A 25,428-nucleotide genomic window follows, 5' to 3' on the forward strand; every position below is an offset into this window, starting at 1 on the left:
ACTTAGATCCATAATGATCCTAGCACATTGAGAATAAGATCAAGCTAATGAGTGACAGCAAAAGCACACTATGGTGTGTGTAGTAGTGTAAGGGAGATACTGATGTATTATCAAACCATCACTTCTAGATGTGCATTTGGGCCACTCTTTGCACAATTAATAACGCGTTTTTGTACCCCTCCAATATCCTAGTGGACCAGTACCATGGTATCTATAAATATCAACCCTGGATCCTCAAATGTCATAGTGGAATTTCAACACTTTTCCAATGGCAACTTCTAAGGTTTTTAGTATTGTTTTCTTTGTGGTATTGGGTTTGGGAGTGTGCTCTGCTGCCAGAACACTCCTCACCTTTGGCTTAGACCATGGCATTGGTGGTGAGGGAGGTTATGGTGGTGGAGGAGGTTCAGGTGGAGGAGGTGGAAGTGGGGGAGAGTACGGTGTTGGTGGCTATGGAGGAGGAGCTGGCGGAGGTGAAGGTGCTGGTGGAGGATATGGGGCTGCTGGTGGAGGTGGAGGTCAAGGCGGTGGTGGAGGAAGTGGCGGTGGTGCTGCAGGTGGTGGATATGAAGGTGGTATAGGTGAAGGAGGTGGTGGTGCTGCAGGTGGTGGATATGGAGGTGGTATAGGTGAAGGAGGTGGTGGAGGCTATAGTGAAGGTGGAGCGCATGGAGGTGGTATAGGTGAAGGAGGTGGTGGAGGCTATGGTGAAGGTGGAGCGCATGGAGGTGGTTATGCCGGTGGAGGTGGTAGTGGAGGAGGTGGAGGTGGAGGTAGCGGTGCAGGAGCTGCTACCGGTGGTGGTTATGGAGGAGGGGAAGGGGGTGGAGCTGGGGGTGGAGCTGGGGGTGGATATGGAGGAGCAAATGGTGGAGGATATGGAGGTGGAGGTGGTGGTGGCAGTGGAGGAGGTGGTGGAGGCGGTATTGGTGGAGCACATGGAGGTGGATATGGCACGGGTGGAGGAGCTGGAGAAGGAGGTGGTGGAGGATATGGTGGTGGAGCACATGGAGGTGGATATGGCACGGGTGGAGGAGCTGGAGAAGGAGGTGGTGGAGGATACGGTGGTGGAGCAGCTGGTGGCGGTGGAGGTGGTTATGGCAGCGGCGGGGGTGCTGGTGGTGGAGGCGCACATGGGGGTGGATATGGAGCTGGTGGTGGAGGCGGTGAAGGTGGTGGTCATGGTGGATACTATCCATAAGACTAATTAAGTTGAAATTCTCATGAGGAGAAAGGATACACACCTAGCTCCTTGTAACCATCTTTAGTAACAAGAATAAGAATCTAAATGGGTACGAGGATGCATATAAACCATTTATACATTGTATCTTAATTTGTAATGTACTAAGTAAATCTTGAATGGAAGGTGTGCAAGACTTACGTCAATATGTTCTATATATTTCTCAATAATAATATATTTCCAACCTGCATGTTCCCATTTCCTTCCACTTTTGGTTACTTCTTTTTATTTGTTTATAATAAGTCAGGAAATACATTATATGAAGGATAAGGGTAACTAATACAATAATAGGGATCAGCTGTCCCATTCATATGTCAATCTATGTCCATATTTAATATAAAAAAATGATATTTCAAAGTTATTAAAATAAAAAACATTATTTTTATATTTTTCACTAAAATTCAATTAGTTAGAGATAAGGAGACACTGTTATTTTATGATAGAGAATTAATACCATGTACATCATATAGTTAAAATCAATCTAATACTATTTAAGACATGATCAGCATTACAAAATAATATTGTGCTTAATAATGATTTGGGAAAGATGGTGTAAATGTCGTTGTAGGAGGTGTTATGGTGGTTGAGGAGGTGCAGATGAGCATGGAGGAGTTGTGGAAGTGAAGGGGCTGAGGGAGGATATGGAGCTTCTGGTGGAGGTGGCCAAGGCAGTAGTGGATATGGAGGAGTTGGTGGAAGTGAAGGGGCTGAGGAAGGATATGGAGTTCTGGTGGAGGTGGAGGTGGCCAAGGCGGTGGTGGATATGGAGGAGATTCTAGTAAAGGAGATGGCGAAGGTGGTGCACATGAGGGTGGTAGTGGAGGAGGCAAAGGTGGTGGTATAAAAGGTCAAGAGTTCCTAAGGGTGACACTTAAGGACAATCATTCATCCAAATAAAATTAGTTCATCTATAAAGTAAAAATATATTTACTCTCTACACATTTAAAGTGACAATCTATACACATTTGAGTAAAAACACATACAAACTAATGAATGTGTCGGTGGAAGGCAGTATACTAAACATTTATAGTATAACATTACCCAAATCGTGCTAAAAATATTAAGAGGTGCATATTTTTCCTAAACTGCTTTAAAAAAAATTATAGATCCTGTCACATAAAAAGTTCAAATAAGAAAATCAATTCTCCCTATTGGGTTAACTAGAACTACAATATAGCAAAACAATATAATCTCCAGGTGTTTACCTATACATTATTGCCGGAAGTATTCACAATAGTATTAGGAAAACGACCTAGGTTTAGGTTTTTTTCCACAAACCCCAAAAAAACAAATTAACTAACTGCAATAACAAATGCCAAAAGCCAAAGACTACTTATTGTGAACTCCAGCTGCCACAGGGCGCATGACAGAAGCATGGTTTGGCTTTTTGGGAGCACGGCGATGGCTGTTTTCCTTGCAAAGTGATGAATCTACCTCTTTTCTTTTGTTCAAAGCTTTCCCATTGCATTCAACTAAAGCCAAAATTGCATCTCTCCTTGAACCATGCATCTTGCTAGCATATCTCACAGCTGCTTTTCTCTCTGAATTTCCGGTATCACCCGTATACTTCAATTTTGATTTTGATCTTTTAGCACTCTCACTACTCTTCTTCAAATGACCACGAGGGATTTGGTAACTCCTATCTGACAAATACAGCTCAATGTTGTTAAACAAACAAGTCAAATTCATAGAAATGCATTGGGGGGATTCAGTTAAAGTAGACTGAATTACCTGGAAAATCACGATGTGGGGAGCTGGGAGGAGTTAAATCATTGAAACCATCATTATTGTTGTTTTTATCAGAATCACCGCACTCAACATGTGAATCTCCATCAACCAAGGTACTCACATTCAACATGGCACTTTTCACAAGTGGCACTTGGGCTTGGTTGATATCTTTTACCCCATTGAGACCAACACTTTCCTGGTTTGGCTTAGAAGATTCTTTGGATTCACTAGCCTCAACTATTACATTACTTGAATTAATAATAGGAGTTGGTTTATCTGAGCTGTCAACCCTATCAAAAACAGACTTAGGAGAGGTATTCCAAATACTTGGATCCAGGCACGGCAATGGAGATTCCATAATATTGGAAAACCATGGTGTACCCTGTTGTGCATAAAACAATATATATGCTTCCTGAGACAGCACAGATTCCGCTGAGACCCTAGTAACCTGTAGAACAATTTCCAGACAATAACATTAACTGTCAATAACCAACACAACCATCAAGAATATACACACTACCGTACACAAAAAAAGAGTAGAAACAAAATCCCCAAAACAGATATTACATCATTGGTGTGAAAACAAGTATAGCAAATATTGTCAACTTATGTATGATTTAAACCCATAGCTTAAAAATGAAGAAATGAGATCAGAAATATCAAGGGAAATTTTCTAGAAAACCAATGCCATATGCTATAATGAACTATGAATGGGGACACATTGAAGGCATCATCACTGTGTTACCAAAAATATGACATCACTTTCAGCAACAATCATTTAAAGCTGAAGATTCCACATTTCAAACATGTAGTAAATCACTCCAAAACCCTCGAATAGATTTGATATGGAAACTAAATTGCCAGTAATCATCTCAGATCATGAATGTTACCAGAAAGATAGGGTCCCATTTATTACTAAATAATCATATAATATGCAGAACAATCTCTAAAGGGAAAACATGTTCTAGAGTGGTTACCAGTGAATCATCCAATTTATGCCATATATCTGGGGCTGAGCGAACATAGCAGAAGTAATGTCCTGAAGTAGCTGATAATCCTATATGCACGACAACTGCATACAGATCATACTTCATTGGTTCCTATCAACACAACAATGAGTGGATAAGAACTCACAAGTCAAACAAGAATAGTAAAAAACTACATGTATTGTGAAATGTAAATGGGGATATAAAACCACTACTCACATTACTGTTGTGATCAGAAACAGAGTACAGCTGCAGGTCTAACTCCAGTGGAAAATCCACATGTTTGTCAAGTTTTTCAACTAAATTCCCATCAGTCTTAAATCTTTTCAAATGAAATGCAGCGACTGATGGTGTCTGATCTAACAAAAGCTGCTTTTCCAAGGTAACTTCTACCTTACAGCCATCACACTTAAAATTTGATTCAATATGTTCCAACTTGGTGAAGGATTCCAGAGCATTTGGAAGAGTGTCCACATTTTCTATCTCTAAGCTCATGTCAATTAGTGGTTCATAGGTATTAGATGAGTGGCCACAATTAGAGCAGCGAAGCTGAAAGAAAAAGACCAAGAGAAGATAACAGTTACCAAACATAACATTCTAAACCATAAAGGAACTGAAGGAAAACATATGATAAGGAAATTATCTATCATACTTTGCTTAGGAGACGACCACCAAAAATTTTATCTACTAGATTGACATCATCAAAACTCTCATTATTCTCCTTCAAATCAAGGAAGCACCTATCTAGTTTATCCAGGGCACACTGCATAAATTCATGTGCATCTTCCTGCTGGTAACTACTAAAGCTAGATGAAAAATCTATTAAGAGGTTAGGGATCACAGCAACCAGAAGAGAAAAGGAAACTAAGATTGAATTGATTAAAGGATCTACTTCACAAGCTAATGATATAACAATAACTATTAATATTAATGACAACCTCTAATTATAACAGTCAATTTATTAGAATTGCAAGGTAATTTATTGATAATAACCACGGTGGTGAATAAGGATACAACTCAAGTTTTTAACAAGCCTCCAAGGTGAAACCATTCCTCCTGAAGATGCTAAGGAACATTCAATTTGGGCACGAAGAGCACACATGACACAAAACCCACTGTGATAACCTGAAATTCTCAAATACAAAAACCAAAATCTTAAGAAAAAAAGCAGAAATAATAAACTATCATGCTCAAACTACACACAACTACAACAAGAAAATATAAGGTTAGTGGGCATAGTCACACATAAAATAGTTGATTGTTGTATTCACAAAAGTAATCTATCAGCTCACTAGAGTGCTACTTCCAGACCAAACATGAATTTTGTTCTCCAGGTGCTTGCAGTACCATTTTCCATTTAAATCACAACGTCAGTAACACAGAATCAATGGAATATTGTACTTTATTGGTGAACAGCACCAACAACTTCAGAGAGCAACAGGTATGTTTTGACCATTAAGGCAGTAATACATTTGGTTTAGCTTGTTTGGTGTTTAAAACATGAGTAGTAACCAAAAAAAATCTTCTAAAACTTAATCAATGAAAAATGCTAAAACAAATAAAAAGGGCAGGATTGCTAAATCGAAACAAGGGTATTATATTAACTCACAATCACAAGGGAAGGCATGGCTACTAGAACGGAGACCCTCAATTAGGGGAACAGTATGTGTAAAGCATTGCAAGATAGCATTCATAAAGCATGTGTTGCCAAGATTTGAAAGCCCAGCTCCCTGTTAAACAAATATATCATCACCAAAAATGGAGGAAAAAAAATTATTAAGTACGAAAATAAAATCACTACTATCAAGAAGAAGAAAACGCATACCACACGAGAGGGTGAATCTTCATTCTTTGGAGGTGCAATGGGATCACTGGAGTAGAACCAGTTTTGATCGTCAGTATGATTTGGCTCTGGATCACAAACTTGGGGTTTCTCATCAGAAACCGGCCACGAGTCCCAAGAAGTAAAATTGTACTTGGAAGAAGACTGATATGGCGAACTCAAATCAGCGTCAGAAAGACCATATCGCTGTTCAGAATCATTATATGGATCGCAGAGATAAATAACGTCACCGGAGGGTGGCGCCACCGAGAGCGGCATAGGAACGTCATCGAAGGCAGAGGTTCTTTCTATGCAATCGAACAACTGAGATGAATTTACGATTTTGGACACTGAATCCAACGCCGAAGGAGGGGGAGTAGAAGGGTTAGCTTGATCTTTCCCCACTTTGGGTTTGGTCGGTGCAGGAATCGGCTTACACATGGTGAAATCTTGATTAGGGTTTTGGAATTAGAGAGTGAAGGATAACTGGGAATCGAAATTGAACGTTGCGAGGTAATGGGTGATCGAGGGATAGGGTTTTGAACACGAAAAGATTGGATTTTTGGTGGGAAGGGTTTGAATTTAAAGGCAGAAAATTGGGGGTTAGGGATTTGAGAAAGAGGAGGGAAGGTGAAAATTTTTAAAGGGCTTTTCAAAAGATACAGAAAAGATTTGTTTTGACACCCAAATATTTGGAGGAAAAACATATCGCGCGCTCTCGCTCTCGTACCCGACAGTTTTCTTCTTCTTTTCTCACTGCGACAACATTTTTCATTTTTAGTTTAGGTTTCACACTAATTACAAGCAAATATTATTAAATCATCTTCCACGGTTTCACAATTCACACTATGTTCCTATTCTACCTCGAATATTTTATATTTTAAATAAATATAATCCAATATTAAAATAAATTGTGCGAAAAATAATAAACTAAAAGGTACTATTTTATTAAATTAAAGGGCAATATATTAGTCGATAATTGTTGAATACGTTTCACGAATGCATCAAAACAAAATATATTATATTAATATTAATTAAAAAATAAAGATTAAAATATATTACATTAAAAAGATAAATGATATAAATAATAAAAATTCCACAAACTTCTTTCCCCCTCTCACCCTTTAATCTAGATTAGGGATGGCAACGAGGTGGTGCCGTTAGTACTTACGTGTGAATTTATCAAATTATTTGCAAATAATAGGTATGTATGACTACCCAAATTATTTTTAAATTTAAATATATATTTATATATTTTGTAATAATTAATATATATAAAATAATTATTATATTAATAATAAAATTTATATACATATTAAATTTATCATTATATTCATCATAATAATATATATATATATAATACTTGACAAAAAAATTATAAAAATGTGAGTATTCGTGTACGAATATTATTTATGTAAACTAATTCCAAAGTAAATTATATTCATATTTTTTAGTTTTAATGAAATTATGCAAATTATTTATCTTTTTTTTGTAGCTACACAAATTATCTTAATTATATACATATATTCCACTAAATATTTTTGCTTAATAAATAAGTGTGATTTTTTAAATAAAAAAATGTATTAAATGTAATTAATTAAACAAAATATGTTATATTGTCAACACAAGTTTAGATACCGTAAGTTGTATTAATGATTCTGAACAAATTAATATATCATTTAATATACCAAATGTAATTAATTAAACAAAATATATTATATGAATTACAATGTCTCTTTAATAGTATTGGATTGTTATAAAATGCATCAATATTTTTAAAGGGATATCACTTAAATCACTCCTACTTACTTACTACATAGCAAAAAGAACTCATGTCACATCAGCAATGGACAAATGTGAGCACTTCATACAAAATTTTCTCTCTAAAAACTCTAAACTTCTTAGCGTACAACCTTACACATAAGATGAAAAACTTCACTTACCATCTATTTCAATTTCACATGATAATTCGTTATTCTTCTCTCACATTTCTTCTCTATTTTTTCATAACTTTATCTCACATTTCATTCTAAAATACATAACTCTCTCTACTTTTCACTCTCTCATTTCATCACTTTTCTTATCTTCGACCAAAAAAAATTTCTCTTACTGGTTTATATTATTTCCTCCATTTCATTTCAAAATATTCTTTTGTTACTCGCGAGAGATGTAGGTTACTATACGAAAGTTGTTATAATGTTTTATAGTCAACTTCATAGTAGTTCTATGCACGTGAATCTATTCATTCATTTTTTTATTCAATATATTACATTAAAGTCTATTCTTTATTAATTTTTTGTTTATTTTGTAAATATGTGTTTATTGTAAGATAATTGGACGAGTGAGTTGTTCTAATGTCGTGGGGGGCAATGTAAGTTGTATTCAATATGGTGTATTTCTTTGTGTTGGTTAATCTTGAAGCATTATTATATGTTAGTTTTCTATATTTTTGTGTATTTCTTATATTATATTATAACGAATAAAAAATAATGAATATATATTGACTTATATATTATTTGAATTTCTCTTCACATTATATATCATATTTTGTTTAATTTAATTACATCTACCATTTTTTTTATTTAAAAGATTAAACTTATATCTTATACAAATGAGGTTAATGTAATGCATATATATAAATTGTGAGGTTTATGTAGGCGTAGAAAATAGAGAGATGTATAATTTCATTAAAATTAAGAGTGTGAGTAATTTACTCTTAGTTTTAATATTTTGGTAACATATACAATAAAATGTTGTATTTTATTGATGGAATGGATTAAAATACAGTATTATATTATTGACTGAAAAGTACAATGTTAAATATTTTATAAACTTATTACAAAAACAATATATAGTGGATTTTTTTAATATGACGTTAGAGGTTCAAATGTTGCACTTGTGAAAATTGTTTTTGCTAGTGAAGAAAAAATTCACTTTAAGCATCTCTCATATATTACTCTTTAACTTTTAGTACAGGACACATTTAGACCACAAAAAAATCCTACATGACGTCTTTTTGAATAACAAGGATAATTTTTTCCTTCTAAACTAAAGATATATTACCAGCCAGAGATGAATATGCTAGAGTCGAAAACCATTTTGGAATAATAATAATAAAAAAGAAAGCACTTAATACTTTCCTCCTATTTATTTAAAGAAAATAGCAAATGCTTCTTCATTTTTCAAAATATTAAATATTTCCATTTGTTTCTATATTCTTATTTTTAAATAACTAGTATCATTTAAGATATTTTATGGCGGAAAACATTACTTTTGTAAGATAATAAATAATATTTAATGTGTTATCATAACAAGAAATTGAATGTAATATTTATGCATTGTAAATGTAAAGAAATTTTTACACAATGAGTAATATCATTCGCCATTCTTTTGTATTACATATATACCTAGAAGTCAAATGATTGAATATGAATGATAAATAATATAATAATAATGTAAAAAACTCTTAAACTATCGTATATGATTTCCTCTTAAACTCTTAAAGATACCTTATACGAGATTCGGGATGACAATAGTATCTGCAATGGGTCTATGTTCATGTTTTTGAATATGTGAGTATTTGAGATCTTAGATTTTGAAACATACTGCTAGACGAGTTTAAATCTGGGTAATGATGTATTGAGACCCCGAAATTGATATTCATTCTTAATAATTAAAATTATAATATTATGTTAACTATAATGGTAATATTACTTTATTAATCTATAATTGTAATATCATGTTAATGCATGAATGTAGTTGTTATGTTATTAAACAATGATGTTATGTTGTTAATTCAGTTGCGTAATACTACATTATGTTGATTAAACAATTATTCATAAATATAATTGTCATTATAATGTTGAAATATTGAATTTGTTTTTTATATTTATACGAGTAAAACAAATTATGTTTAATAATCATTTTGAATTGTTTTTTAAATTATGTTTTATACTTTTTTTTCTCTTATTTTGATGGTCTAAGTAATATATATGATTAAAGAGAAAAAAACACAATTACATAAATTACTCACAATTATTTTTAATATTTTATGATTTTTTAGTATCGGGATTTGTTTGGTACACAAGGACGTATAGATTGCATACCAATAAATATCCACACAGATCTGGGTCTACAAATGAAACAATGAAACGGATCTGGGCAGTGCACCATATGTACACATCCATATTCCTATATGAGAAGGAAGAAGTGAATTGGAAAGTAAACAAATGATTTAACATGCTTATGCTTTGGGGTTGGATTAGGACACTAATACTCAATGTTTCGTACCTCTACAAACAGAGCTAAATCAAGATCTTATGTAGGTATGATCGGGTTTTTTTAGATGAATTATGTTTAGGCCTTTATTTTTTATGTGGATTTTTTATTGTATTAGGTTGGAATTGTTAATTAGAGTAATCAATAGTTAGGTAGAGTTAGTTGAAAGTTACTAGATATAGTAAGTAGTTTTTTAGAAAGTAGTATATTAATTTGTATTTCTTTGAGGTATTTGTGAATACAAGCACATTCATTTCCAATTACAAAACTCTTTCTCTTTCTCTTTCTCTCATCTATCACACTTTTCTTTCTCTATTACAAACACTCTAACAGGAATATAGTTGGAGTCTTGGGCATATTTAAATCGTTCCTGCTGTATTGCCAATCTATGACAAATTTTGATTGCGTCACATTTCATTGAACAAGGGTGTCTTCTTAACTTGGATATAGCACTTTTCTAAATATAGTTCGTTTAGGTATTTGCAATGTCGATTTTGAATTAAAAAGTTTCGGTTGAAGAAAATTGTCACATACAGAACACCAAAAGCACCTGATATCCCATTTCAAACACCAAAAGTACTCGACGAATTATACCCCGCTTGAGATAGTGACAAAATTTGAATACAATTCTTTAGGTATTTGCAATGCAAATTCTATAAAATATGAATAGCTATTATGCATGTTAGAAACTGGCATAAGCCTGACTAACCAAAAAAGCTTCTTATAACACATTAGCAACATCATAATGAATTCATGCGTTAAAAGATATAAATACCGGCCACGCCTCAAATTTAATAGTACTTTATATTTGTTTCTCAAAGAATATTTAATAGTACCTTATACTGCACAAATTTCCATTACGTTCAAAACAACAAGTGGCTGTTGATTGTTACAAACTCCAAGGATTTTGTTTGATACAAAACATAAAATTTTAGAGTATTCGATCTTGAAGATCTGTTATCAAAATGTTGGCCAAGGAGCTGAGCCTCTTCCCAGTCTCTCCAGCAATGTTTCTAAGGGAAGAGATATCTTCTTGTGCCTGTAAAACAAGAGAGAGAAAAGAGGAAGATTGCACTTTTATAATACGGCACAGACACAAGGATCAAAGAAATTTTAAAAAATTATAGAACATGACACAGTTATGATACAACATATAAAATTAATACAAGGTTAACATATAAAAGCCCAAATCTTACATTAAAGGAGAAGGTTGCTTAAAAGGCATACCTGGAATGATATTCGATTGATGAGGTCACTAGCAGCAAGATCAATGGAGGAGTCCGAGTCACCAAAAAGATCAGCACTAGAGATGGCAGTTTTACCCTGGAAATAACAAAAGGGAGAATTATGCCAAACATCAACTTTAGAGTCACCCCAAGACAGTGTTATAAAAAAAATTAATTAATTTTTTTTCATGCTTGTAATAAGTCATAAGTTGTCTTCAATAAAGCATGAAAGCAGTTCACCCTTCTCAGTTCATTAAAATGGGAAATTACCATGTCTACCACATCATTATCGGTTATTAGCACTATAATAATGATAACAAAGAAAAATAGCTTAGCTAATAAATGAAAACATATTAAAGAAACTCTTATAAATAGAACATATTAAAGGAACACCAGATATTTATTAGAACATCCAATATCTATCTACATGTGTCACTCAGACCCTAAATTGTACACTCAGACAATGTTCGAACAAGATATTAACAGAAAGGAAACATACTGAAAACTTTGACAAAGTAGCTTGAGCAGCCAAATCTTCAGCTTTGTTCTGATCTCCAAAAAATTGGGATGAAGAAATAGATTTAGCATTTGAGAACTTCTTTCTTGCTTCATCAGATTCCTGAATCTAGTAAAAGACAGATACCAAAACAAAATAAGGATCAGAATTAAATAAATATATCACTGAGTACATAGTTTACAGGTGAAGTCAGATGAGTAATTATATCATATATATTGTCACAAAATATTGTTGAATGTTCATAAAAGTAAAAGCATGCCATTCTCCATGAACATTTAATATTAGCAGACCCACTTCAATTTGTTATCATCAGCGTTTTTCAAAACATCAGTTTGATATAGATAATAACTCAATTTTCAAGCCAATTAAAAATCCAAAAGGCCAAGAAAGACAAATAATAGAAGAAACAATCTTGCATCTAAAAGTAGGTTACACTTTTCATAAATTTGCCACACAGCATACTGAAGAAGCTTTCCATGAGATAATGCTATAATTACAATACCAAAGGCAGAATATATTCAACATAGAATGACATTACGGTGTAATTACAACATCAAAAGAAGACATTTTAAAGCAAATATTCCAAACTCACAAATAAATACCATAATTAAAGCAACTACTCAGCTATCGAGCAACTAATACACTGCAATATATATATATAACTAACACTATTCAACCAAATCCTCAGTATGTGCTCAACATCGTATGGCATATTACATACCATAGGTATAGATGTATAGTTTCACCCCAACAACCTATTAACCTAAGCAATATGCAGAAGATGCACAACCCTTTCTCTCTCCCCTAGAAGAAAACACCTTAATAAGATATAAAAATTGAGAAAACTTAAATGGACGAAAAATAAATAATAATACATTCTTAAGACCATCAGAACATACTTGTCAATCATACTGTTTATATCATCGACATATAATGCTTAATGCATGTCTCTTCATGTGTATGCTAGCACATCTCCTTTTTTGCCAAGAAAAAAACACCAGTATGGTGTGTGTACGAAGAAAGAATGTAAATAATGATAACAGAAACAGAAAAAAGGTTATAGAAGAAGTAGGAGAGTAATAAGGAAAGTGTGGACAATGCATGAAATAGTGAAAGAAATCAGTGAGCAAGATGGAAATTAAATTAATAATGTTACAACTTTCATCATTTGAGAATTATTTCAATAATTAAAGACCAAGTAATAAATGCAGAAATGGCATATTTGTGTTCAATTTCAAAATTAATTTGGAGATAATGAAATGAAAGGATAGGAGTTATTTTGAAATTTTGGTGCCGAAATCTGAAGATGGAAAACAGCTTGAGATTTCTCCTCATTAGTGGTACAGATAAAAAGTGTATAGCATTGTCTCAAACAGTTGTGACCAGTATGCTTTGTATGTCAAGCCACATTTTGTTAAAAGCTTTTAGCTTAATAGAGAGAGGAAGCTCAACTTCGAAGAGAGTCAAATATAATTTAATTCTCTAGGCTAATCCTATGCAGTTAAGTTAAATCATGCTAGCTTAAAATGTTGCAGCTATGTGGCTTACTTGCACTTTTGAGGAATTCAACACGGACTTCTTTGGAAAACCGCTATCCATTCCAAAGTCTGCAAAGAAGCTCAATGACTTCGGTACAGACACATGACCATGCACATCTGTATCCCCAGCTCTAGAATTCAAATCAGATGACTGGACATTTTCTACATACCCAAACCGAGATGGCTGTGGTGGTACAGTAGGCAAATTTTTGTTTGTCGCGGAAGAGACTGGAGCAGGTGGTTCTTCTGGCTTCTGCTCATAGAGAGACTCACTTGGCTGCATATCATAAGGTTAATAATTTGTCAACAAAAATAACCTCAAATTCAGTGGCAGTAAGATTACGATCAGCCAAATGAGACTGCTAATATATATCTTACAATATAGTAATATAAAACCTGTGAAGCAGATAACCATTTGCATACCTTTTTAGTAAGCTTCCGGGCTCCAAGTCCCCCAGTCTTCCCAGATTTTTTAGCAACAATAGATTTCTTTACTGTACTGGAAACTATTGTATGTGAAGCTCTTGGTGAAGAAGTGCTCTCAGGCGTTTCAGGCTTCCCCAGACTATTTTCTTTTGGTAATTCATTTGTCCTAACTTCAGGAAGTCCATTAGCCACTTGTGGAGACTGAGAAGCAACAGATGATGATAAACTTGCTTCGTCAGCCATACTTTTAGCTACTTCCTTAGAAAGTATTTGTTTATATAATTCTGCAGCTCTTGATGTATATTTGGCCTCTATTTTACCACCATCATTCCAACCATGCTGCTTAAAGAAAACCTGTGCACGATTATTTCCTCCAAAGCTCATCGTTTTTAGTTGCTCAGGACTCCATGAGTCTAAATTTGTAGATCTACATTAAAAAATATAATTTTAGATGCATTCATCTTTTATCACATGATTCTATTATGCTCCTCCCTCCCTTTGTTTATGGACTTTATTTAACAGAATAACCGAGCAAAAAAAGTTACAAAGATGCAGAACCCACAAGCAGAAAATTTAATTAAGGCAATACAAATGCTAAGGCCTAAGCATTCCGAACTACTCAAGGAAAACACAATAACGTTTAAAAAAAATACCCCTCTAGTTTTAGAAATTACAGAGCATCCAGTTGCAAAATGTTTATCAGACAAGTGCTTCCTGTTCGCCATACATGCCCCAGAAAAATAAACTAAAACATATTTCTGAAGGGGAGACCAGTGCACTTTTTTTAAAGATCACTTTCTTCGTCATAAAAGTAAAATATGGTTTTGGTGATTCATTTATTTTCCATTAAGTATCTACTCAGTTTCCCCATTCTAGATCCTCACATCACATGAACAAACAAGGACCATAACAAAATAATAACTTCATCTCATTGGTCATCTTTCCAATCCTAGCCACCCATAGATCCGATAAAAAACATTGTAAACACCATGTTGCCCTGATTTACATTAGAAGACCTTAATGGGGCATGTCTTATACCATAAGATCCACATTGAGGTTGAACAGCTTTATTTATTAATCAATCATTAAACAAGTGGAATTCATTGAAAAGTCAAGCTCATAATTTATTTATTTTGTATTGTGGTCCGCTGATGTTTGAGTCAGCTTGTAGGCACCTCAACTAATTGACTTCACTGATCTGGTCAAAAGTAGGTCACCCATGCTAGGACTAAGAGATTCACAAGGATAAATCACACGCTCGTCTATGGCTAGGCTAGAACAACAACCCCTTGGGGTTATATAATTATTCATTCTACCAACCCTTCATAGATCACGAAATAATTTTCCCATTTTCAACACTCCAAATTTGATCCCACGCACCGTATCCCAATTTCTTAGCTAGTCAAGTCATAATGACAAACTGGTTTGGGAAATTTCTACAAAATGAAACATCAACATGAAATACAATTCTATACATTCAATCATTCATCAGCATGTTTTAGTTAGCTAATCAAAATGTTCATTTAATCCTAATCAATACGACAACGGCTAAGCCATCCCAAACCCCCGCAACACATTAAAACCAACAGTATCAACAAGCCAAGCAATTATAACATGCCTGACAAAGCTGATGTGAACGCCGAGGCTGCGATGAACAGCAGAACAATCGATGCAGAGGAAGATCCCATAGGTCACAGAAGCCCAAGTTGGGTTCTTTGCATTGCAATCAAAACATATCTGAAACAATCAAACAAAACCCTCTCAGTATAAACAGATCCGAATCCGATCTGGGAAATCATAATATATATAAAAATCAAAACGGGGGAATCACAAACCTTATTTTCAGATTTTGACTTGAGCTTACGGAACACGGTGTTCTTGTCGGTGAATGGGTCGGAAGAGGCCATAATTGTTAGAGAGAAAGAAATGAGAACAAGAAAATAAAAGAATGTGAAAATGGGGAATAAGGAATAATAGTGGGTGTGTAGAAAGATGGGTTATTTATTTATGGGGGAATTGAATTGGAGGTGTGAGTTCTCAGGGGGTGATGATGGTGAGAACAACGTTTTCACCTCCTGAGACCTCAGCTAAATTAAACCGAAAACGTTATTTGTCTGTGTTCTTTTTTTCTTAATAGAAGGAAAGTTGCGTGGAATGACGAGAGTAGCCTCGAGATAAATGAGGGAGGGAAATTTGTTCACGTGTTGAGGTGCTGCCTGTTTGTTGGCTTTGGGTGATTGGGTTGTCACTTTTCACAAGGTGGGTGATTTGTTTCTGTCCCTCACCAGGACACTATAGCGACAGGCAGATATTTCAAATAAAAAAAATAGAAATTGATATATACTCATCTAAAATTATTATATCTATGTGATAAAATAATATTTTATTTATTTGATGATTAATTTACTAATGATATATGTAGTTTTCGTATAATATAGGAGGATTTAATAAGAAATATATCATTAATTATAAAAATATCAAACCACAATGTCTTACTAATTGAAACATGATGTAAAGATGACATCTTTATTTAAGTGATGAGATGGAGAAAAACTCAACATTTTAGATCATTTAAGAACCAAAATTATAAATTCTGTTCACTAAAGTAACATTGGTTTTAGTAATACTTAAATAAAAATATTTGTTTTAATTTTCAGTCTAACTATCCCACTTTCATAATGATACAATTAGAGATGATGACATTAGTGTGAGACAGGTAATAATAATTAGAGGTGTAAAAATTCAATTTGGTTCGATTTTTGGTGCATTTTAGTGATCGAATCGATCGAAAACATATAGTTCGTTCTGCTCAATTAACCACAAATTTAACTATAAGAACCAAACCGCTCTTGAATGGTTCGGTTCGGTTCCACGGTTTTTACATTTACTTTTTTATAAAAAATCTTCAATTATCCTAAAAGGATAAACATTACTACTACTATTAAAAAAAATTATGAATCATATATAATAATAAAATTCATGATTAGTAACATATATATGAATTAGTAAAATATATAATAGTTACATTTATAACCTTACATTTCATAATATGAAATTAGTAACACATGAAACAATACATGTATAACAATATATGATATATGTTAGTTTCAAACTCAATATCATAATAGTTATAAATATTTCCAAATCATAAGACACTATAACACAATTTAGTAACTAATAACATATATAATACTACAATTAACACAAAAATTGATAATTTAAATTAGAAAATTGGTTGAAGAATTTAAACAATTATAAAATATTATTCTCTAAGCCCTTGTATATATTTCTTTATTATGCGGTTCGGTTCCAACTGTTCCTAAATTTCTAAAACTATAAACCAAACCAAACATAAACGGTTCCTTAAAAAAATAACCGAACGGAACCGCAAAACCGAACCGAACCATATTTTATGATTTGGTTCGGTTCCATCAGTTTCACAGTGTAAACCGGAACCACTACCCCTAATAATAATAATGTTTACTTGTGCCTGCCTATTTCCACATAATCATGTGGGTAAACATAATCTACTTATATCCAACTAATTTTTATGTTTATTTATATTTATATAATCAATATATAGAAGAATAATTATTCTATAAATAATATCATATGTATATGATAAATTGTCATAATATAATTAATAAAATTCATTATATAATAATAATAAACAAATTATATATAATCTCAAAATAATAATATATAATATTTAATTAATATATAAAATTATGAATATATGGATACCCACAAAACAAGTATCACATCACCGTTTATAAGTTATTATTGCCGATAGTTTTATAAACAACCACATCTCAAATAATTTTCTCATTTCTTACTTATATCCTCATTTACTTCCTAAATAGCAACATTATCATTCACGGGAACAATTTTATATTATCTCTCATCTTACCCCTCATTAGTAAGTAATAATCCATTTTTAGCGGTTTAATTAGATTTATTTATAAAATTGTATTATTAAGTGTCATAATAGTATTATTTAAGAAATATTAAATGAATAGTTAACGTTGGAAATCTAAGTACAACACTTATGGATATATTAAACGCATCATTTTCAATACAAAATTATTATTTTTGCCTCTTAAACAATAACCTCACCTTCTTACATATCTATTTTATTACAATCCCGGTTAAGCTTATACACAAACACTGCAATGAAATATATAGAGTGATCATTCCACTCTCTTTCTTTAAAAACTTCGAATCTAATTAATTGCTAGCATCGACAAGAAGGGTGCAAAAACTCGGGGAGGGCTTCAAGCCAAAGTCCCAACTAATAATGCTTACCATGACAAGCTAGAACGTTAAGATTCTGAGATTATTAGATAAACAAGCCGCGATGTCAATCATTAGGTTTGGACAAGATTTTTATCAGGGAAATTTTCATGTATACGAAACACAAGAAGAATCGAATATTTTTTTCTTCATCAGGAACTTCTACCTCAAGGTTTTTAACTTATAAAGTTTTAAGGACGCATACACTGAGAGACATTGACATCCAAGATTGAATGATAGGTAATGTCCTAAAATTCTCTTGAAACTTGTGAGCATTTATGTCCTATAAATAATGGGATTGAAAGTCAAGATGTATACACAAGGAAATTAAAGATTTTGTTATTTTTATCTCTATCTTGGCTATCTGGCCCTCTTGTTCTCATATTGAGCAAAAAAAACTAAGGGATTGTTGAGTTTATTCAAGTGTAAAGTCTCACATTGGATATGTGGGGAGCAGTGAAATAGTTTATAAGTAGGAAAGACCCACAAAGCTAATGACTTAAGGTTTTGGTTCAAGATATGATGTCTCACATGTGGTTCTCCACTTTTTCTATACCCCGATCACAATGGAACTCCCCGATGGTTGGAGGCTCCCCGGTCACAGTATGGTCCAACAAGTAGTATTAGAGCCGATAGATCGGCTGGGACATGGTGGACTTAAGGGGGAGCAGACCGGAATGTGTGGTACCCACACTTGAGGGGGAAATTGTGAGGTTTATTCAAGTGTGAAGTCCGACATTGGATATGTAGGGAGGAGTAAAAGAGTTTATAAGTAGGAAAATCCCATGAAACTAATGCCTTAGGGATTTGGTTCAAGATGTGGTGTCTCATTTACGACTCTCCACTTTTTTCTGACCTCGAAAACAATAGAACTCTCCAGTGGTTGGAGGCTCCCTAGTCACAGTCTAGTCCAACAAGGATAATGATATTATATTGGACGAGACAAGGTGTGAATTTTAATGTATCAATGCATCAATATGGTTACATTCGACCATTAGGACTCATACCAATAATTGAACATGCAAGATTAGTCTTACATGGTTGTCGATCATACTCGGGAGGTTGACCTAGTTATGGAAAGAACGACAATGACAAGACATGATCAAGTCAATACTTACAAAACAGGAAAACCCTACTAAACGCCAAAGGACAGACTATGTTGCTTAAGCAATGCAAGTTTTCTTTATCCACATGGAAAATGTAGAACAAATCTACAATCTTGTCATTTTGAGCGAGGATAAAACAAGGTAGTCCATATAATGGTTAAAAGATATATCTTGGAAAACATCTCAGTCTACCTCTATAGATATAGGGAAGCATCAATCACTTACTCATATACATTCTCACTCTACCATCTCTATTTAAAATATACACTTATACTAACTTAAGAATTAGAGTCATTTTCAGTAGTCAACTAAGGTGATCTAAGATTGTCTCTTATCCGAATGGAGCTAGGAAATCTAGATTATGGTAAACATCTTCCACACTAAAGAACAATATGTATATGAAATATACTCTATAAATAAACGATAAGAAATTTAAGTATGAACTTTTGTAAAAAGAATATCCACCTAAATATCATAATTAGAATTTGAAATACATCTAACTTATGAGTTAGGCTACTCTCAAATACTAGAAAAATGTCACTTGTGACAATCTCATTTAACTAGAGATAAGCTAAATTCCTAACTTATTAATAGAATTGAACAAAGTTTGTATGACTAAATTTCGGTAGAAAAAAGGTTTTAGTTAAGAAGTCTTTCAAATGATAATTATAGGAAAATTATTAGTTCTAAACAAGTTAATATCATTTTTAGAATGAGAAAGATAAATACATCCAAAATAATATATATAATTTGACATTTTTATCTTTGAGAATTAAAAATGTAATAAATTATTTATCAAACGCACATAATGTTTTCCCATGTAAACATATATTGCGATAATGGGAGCTACAATGCAAAATATTTTTATTGGAATGAGTTCCGAGTTCTCATCACATTATCCCAACTCCTATGATATGTAATTACATCCATTATTAATAGAAGATATACCAGCAAATAAAGGGAATCACACATCATCCTTAGAGAGTACTTGCTTATTATAAAATATAAGTTTATCCGAAAGAGGAAAACTGAAAGCTAAAATCTTCCTCCTTGAAGTTTCTCTTAATTACCAATCATTCATCATTTCCATCAACAGCTAACCCTGTTTGTTTGCACACGGGGCAAATGTTTTTTATCACTAACCATTGTCTGATACAATCCACATGAAACCTGTGAACACAGTCCAATTTCCCCACTTCTTCCCCGTCGATATAGGTTGCCTATAATGAATGCAAAAAAGGAAAATATTGAGTATTGAGACTTTGGATCAATGAGATTTGAACATGAACATATTCCCTATAAAGAAATTATAATAATAATAAAATGAGGATAGTATGTTGTTCATACTTCCCACATATTTCAATGATTACCATGAAATGAATAAATATGCCGCAAGCCTTACCTGACAAATGCAACATTTTTCTTTATTTTCAGGTGTATCCTCGCCAACAAGCTCAAACTTTTCACGCTTAATGTACTTCAGAATATTTTCATCTGTTAGTCCTATGTTCGCCACAGCAGTTTGCTCTTGTGTGACAGCATGCCTTTCTATCAGTTCCTCCAAATTTCTAGCAAAGTCAATTACATCCTAGGCAATTCAAAAAATTACAGAAATAAAAGGAAGAAACGAGGATGTCAGAAGCTTCTAGGGTTGATAGAAGTACGAAAAGTAAAGAATAAAAAAGAAATAATTAAGAACCAAGAAAATAGTAAAACTATGTACGAATATTAAAAAAATAAAGATCAGCAATTGTTTAACAACAATAATCAAATCATAAAATCAATGTTACTTTTGGATTCTCGTCTTAAAATGTTGTTATCTAATTATCTCATCTTGTTATCAAATTGGGTACATGATGCCAGTTTCCTTCACCAAAAGGTAAGATCAATACTTCCTTCAAACAGCAGTAATTTCCAAAAAGAAGTGCTAAACACGAGTTAATTTATCTCTTTATCTTGTTAAGTGTATAAAATTTATCACGTGGAGAAAGTCCTCCACATTATTCACCCCAAAGCAAATGTAATACACGTGATTGGTCCAGCATTAAAAATACCTACATGATACGTTTTTAATTTACAAATGAACAAATGTCGATGACTAAAGTAGACTTAATCTCAACCCTATGAATTTGTTTCCATCGTATCTTGCAAATTTATGACGTCAGATCAACATAAGATAACCTAAACAAGAGATGAGTTTAGGTTGACCTTGAACATATATTTCCTCCTAAGAACATTTGTATCTTGTTGTGGAAATTTTACCTCATATTGCAAGTGACCAACCTGTTGGCGATGTAAGGCAGCTTCCAAAAAATTGATGGCAGTATTAACCTATTGCACCAGAAAATATAAGAAAACTTATGACCATGTAAATGCTATATTAATATACAAATAATTGAGATGGAAAATCAAAGGGAAGTATACACGTTAATAGAAAAGTGAAAGGGTGCTACCATTTGCAACCTAGAAACATGTTTAGTGTTTTATTAATGGTGTCACATACCATATAACATAAAAAACCAAAGAGAAGACAGATCCGTATTTATAACTGGAGATGATGCATTTACCCTTTGAAGTATAAACAAGAAAACTTCCCTCCACGAGAAAAATAAAGGGAAAATAATGAAAGCATCATAAATGCTTCATGTCCCATATTACATTTGATGATGTTTTGTATAGAAAATATTTCTATCTAAATTAATATATGTGTTTGGTTAAATGCTTTTAAACACACCAAAGAGAAAATATATATTTCAGAAACAAGTTACATGACTTTATATATGTTTTCAATAACAAAAATATTATTTCATTGTATATAAAAGGATAAAAATATCTTATCATATGATTATTTTTTTTATTTTATGTAGTATTTGTCTCTCTATTATAATGGGAGGTAAACACTTTAATGAAGTGTCAATCATTGCTTGAAGTCACGTCCCATATAAGGTAAAAAGGATATGTCAGATGAATAATTATTTTTCACTGTTTTCTTTTAAAAACTTTCACAAACCATGTTTGTATAAATGAAATAGAGGGTAACATAACGAGTTCCCACTATTTGTAAGTGTTTTTCAGAAAATGAAACGAGAATTTAACTTTTCTCGTGTTCCTTCATTTTCTTTTCCATTCCACCACATCCCTTCCAAACTCTCAAACATAACAATGATTCATGGTTAAATGGTCATAAACTATATAAAAAGTATGTTTAAAGCTACAAGAAGTTCAACTTTAAGAAGATAAATATGAAGCATACCTGATCATCCCTGTTAAGCCACCTTACGTTACTTCTCGGGTCAGGAAGCTGAAACATTGTAGTTAAAAAAGGTACAGAATTGTTGTGGGGTTGAGTCTCAAACCTTGCTGCTGAACTACCCTCATTAACAGTTCCAGAATGACCGAGTCCAAGAGAAAGGTCTAGTACTTGTGGCCTTTGTTGGGTGGACCCAGTGACCCTTATTTGAGCATTTGATGGTCTAATAGTATTATAATAAGAACCATACTGATAAGTAGGTCTAATGGCCAGACCCGTGATCCCTGGACTAATATCTTGGTCTCCCGTTCCAATTCCACGATTGGTATGCACCACATTTTCATGAATGTTTCTTTGGTTGAGAAAGGGTGGTCTAGCTCCACTTATGGTTTCATAATGAACAGACCGACCTATTGGATGAGCATTTACGGAACTGATAATATGTGGGGCATACAGAACTGGTTGTACTGAGGAAGTTGAACCATTTGCTGCACCTGGTGAGGAGCTAATGAAAGGAGGACGGTGACTTTGGAAAAATGAAAGTGGTGTGCTGGTTAATGGAAGTTGCAACCCCCATGTATGGTGGATGTTTGGCAATCTGCGAGTTGCAGGAAGTATAAAACGAGGAGTAGCAGTAGCAGTTGCATTTGTAGTTGTTTGCAAATTGAAGTTACTCCCATTGCTTTGAACTTCTCCAACTGGATTTTGGATATTAGAGAATGGTCTTACATTACGAAAAGTTTCACCCTGAAAATGGTCACCATCTGGTAGTTCATTGCGATAAGAAGATCCAATCAAGTTGGTATTGGTGTTTGCTTGAGATGAAGCAAGGCTTTGTCGAGCTCTTCCAGCTCGAGCACCAATTCTAGAACTTTCACCTCTGATGAAGTCTCTAGTACCTTGAAGATCTGAATATCTTCTCTTCGATGGTATTAAACGAGAAGTGTTTGCTGACAAGACACCGTTCCTTCCTTCTTGTCCTACGGATCTTGTTGCACCAACATTAACTTCAGTTTGGGCAGAAGGAAAAGTGCTAGTCATCTGATTTTGAGATTCGCTTTGATTAATGGATAAACTCAGTGACAAATTTAGATTTTGGGGATGATTGTTCTCCAGATCTTGAGCAGATAAGTCTGTGTCTGCATCATGGTTAGATTGTCATGTCAGACATCATAGTTAGAATTAACAGTGTGAGGTACATATATATATAACCGAAATATAGATAATGGCCAATGATCTAAACAAATGCGATAGATTCACCTTCGTTGTTCATTGTTGCTAGTATTACTTTTTATATTCAAATATCCAAAGAAAAGATAGCATGTATTGGACAGTAGATAATGTGTATATCCTGCAAAATCACAAAACTTGTATGAGAACCAAAAGAATATGCTATTGAAAGTCATAATATTATTTAACACTATATTAGCAATATTTGCAAAATTCTATACCGTATAAATATGTAACACCCAAAAGTGACTGTGAGCTTTGAAGTACCTAAGGTATATATAAAGACTAGAGCAAGGGATAAAGATTAATCTGTAAGATCTAAATGGCTTTGGGAGGAAGAGAGTACTAGACCTTCAAGCTATCTTGAGCAGGTAGACTAATTCTTGACATATGAAATAACATTTATATATATATATATATATATATATATATATATATATATATATATATATATATATATATATATATATATATATATATATATATGAACAAGATATTATAGAATTAATGATATTGAATAAGTAACAAAAACAATTGGGAAAAATAAAATAAAATATGAATTGACATCATAAGTTGTTGAAACAAATAAATGTATTATTTACTCTGACTCAAAAATTGAAATATCATTAATTTATATACAATTAAATAAATATGACATGGATGACTATATGATTGATTGGGTACGATCATGTTTGTCCCTTACCAAACTCTAAATATTAATTTAATTTAATTTTTGAATCTAAATTTAGTCTCAACTCGATAAAACTCGATCATATGTGAGTTTAATTATAATCAAGTTAACTGGTGTCCAAGTTAGGGTCCTAGTCACCCTTAATCCTTGCATTTTCACCATGCCTTTCTGGTTGCACCTAGTACAAATATCATTCCTTGAATCATCACCATGCCCCATGATGCACCTTCAATATATTTTACAATTTCAAAGTGCAAGGTGGGTTGTGTGCACCTTGAGTGAGGAGGCAGCAACGTAGACAATACCGTAAATATATAATAAATACGAGGTTATTCTTAATTTTGAATTTGACAAGCGAAAATCTCAAGCATTTATTCACTAAAAACATAAATTTTAGATGAAAAATGGTTGAAATTCTTAAACTCCGTGAGTCATGTACCAAATTAAGTACCATAGGGAACAATGAAAAGGGCGAAAGAACATATGGGCACAAATCAATACCTTATTATGAAAAAAAAATCAATAAACCGAAGATTATAAGAAAAGCATAAAGTTGTGAGCTGAAGAAAGTATACCTAGCAGATCAACATTTGTGACAATCTGTATGCGCTGGGCAGAGAAAGATGGCCTTTTGCTTCATTTGTTGGCTCATCTCATTCTTAGTTCCTTCCTTCTTTTCAAGTGTATATCCAGAAATAATGAAACAAAAGAGTTGTATTATTATATATACTGAATTAAGATGATGGTTGGTAATATATATTATATGGAAAGATTTATTTTTGTGGAAAAAGGTTAGAGAGTTTCCTTTTCTTGGGTAATTCTTACTTTTATGGTAGTTTTTTTATCAGCAATGAAAACTTTATTAATTAAAAGATAAAATATTATGAGAACAAGTGGTACTCCTATCCACTGAATCTCAGAAATTAATAAAGAGAAAAATACTTGAACAAGTGGTACTCCTGTCACATAACTCAGTTGATACAAAATTTCAAAGGCTAGTGGTGGGATGCACTTTTATATTTATTTATGTGTGATATCTTTGCCCAAGGCCTTCCCATTTATTCCACATAAGAATAAAACTTCAATATTTTCCATAT

At 33.1% G+C, this 25,428-nt stretch overlaps 4 protein-coding genes across 11 annotated transcripts; 1 reads left to right on the top strand and 3 right to left on the bottom strand.

Moving 5' to 3' along the window:
- On the top strand, nucleotides 204-1,428 carry LOC109349098 (glycine-rich cell wall structural protein 1.0-like). 6 transcript variants are annotated; one of them, XM_019589770.1, is made up of 3 exons: nucleotides 207-557; nucleotides 606-980; nucleotides 1,050-1,428. In XM_019589770.1, exons 1-3 carry the CDS (start codon nucleotides 269-271, stop codon nucleotides 1,199-1,201), a joined length of 816 nt encoding a protein of 271 aa, XP_019445315.1. In that variant the 5' UTR covers nucleotides 207-268; the 3' UTR covers nucleotides 1,202-1,428. The 6 variants fall into 6 exon arrangements, with proteins under 6 accessions (XP_019445311.1, XP_019445315.1, XP_019445316.1 ...); XM_019589771.1 differs by having other exon boundaries at nucleotides 606-944; nucleotides 1,014-1,428; XM_019589767.1 differs by having other exon boundaries at nucleotides 606-1,428.
- LOC109349097 (ubiquitin carboxyl-terminal hydrolase 21-like) lies at nucleotides 2,354-6,540 on the bottom strand. 3 transcript variants are annotated; one of them, XM_019589764.1, is made up of 9 exons: nucleotides 5,780-6,540; nucleotides 5,564-5,684; nucleotides 4,969-5,079; nucleotides 4,607-4,773; nucleotides 4,174-4,503; nucleotides 3,951-4,068; nucleotides 2,972-3,421; nucleotides 2,596-2,883; nucleotides 2,354-2,565 (listed from the first exon to the last, which is right to left on the bottom strand). In XM_019589764.1, exons 1-9 carry the CDS (start codon nucleotides 6,215-6,217, stop codon nucleotides 2,537-2,539), a joined length of 2,052 nt encoding a protein of 683 aa, XP_019445309.1. In that variant the 5' UTR covers nucleotides 6,218-6,540; the 3' UTR covers nucleotides 2,354-2,536. The 3 variants fall into 3 exon arrangements, with proteins under 3 accessions (XP_019445309.1, XP_019445308.1, XP_019445310.1); XM_019589763.1 differs by having other exon boundaries at nucleotides 2,972-3,416; nucleotides 3,946-4,068; XM_019589765.1 differs by having other exon boundaries at nucleotides 2,354-2,883; nucleotides 2,972-3,416; nucleotides 3,946-4,068.
- On the bottom strand, nucleotides 10,756-15,883 carry LOC109349101 (probable ADP-ribosylation factor GTPase-activating protein AGD8). Its single transcript, XM_019589772.1, has 7 exons — nucleotides 15,597-15,883; nucleotides 15,380-15,498; nucleotides 13,759-14,188; nucleotides 13,346-13,612; nucleotides 11,780-11,905; nucleotides 11,282-11,377; nucleotides 10,756-11,093 (listed from the first exon to the last, which is right to left on the bottom strand). The coding sequence occupies exons 1-7, from the start codon at nucleotides 15,666-15,668 to the stop codon at nucleotides 10,986-10,988; spliced, it is 1,218 nt and encodes a 405-aa protein (XP_019445317.1). The 5' UTR covers nucleotides 15,669-15,883; the 3' UTR covers nucleotides 10,756-10,985.
- On the bottom strand, nucleotides 20,036-24,979 carry LOC109350901 (probable E3 ubiquitin-protein ligase RHG1A). The gene is made up of 6 exons (XM_019592212.1): nucleotides 24,907-24,979; nucleotides 23,671-23,761; nucleotides 22,414-23,549; nucleotides 21,423-21,491; nucleotides 20,563-20,748; nucleotides 20,036-20,380 (listed from the first exon to the last, which is right to left on the bottom strand). The coding sequence occupies exons 2-6, from the start codon at nucleotides 23,681-23,683 to the stop codon at nucleotides 20,234-20,236; spliced, it is 1,551 nt and encodes a 516-aa protein (XP_019447757.1). The 5' UTR covers nucleotides 23,684-23,761; nucleotides 24,907-24,979; the 3' UTR covers nucleotides 20,036-20,233.

The sequence above is a fragment of the Lupinus angustifolius genome, chromosome LG06, assembly GCF_001865875.1.
Source record: "Lupinus angustifolius cultivar Tanjil chromosome LG06, LupAngTanjil_v1.0, whole genome shotgun sequence".
Lineage (NCBI taxonomy): Eukaryota > Viridiplantae > Streptophyta > Magnoliopsida > Fabales > Fabaceae > Lupinus > Lupinus angustifolius.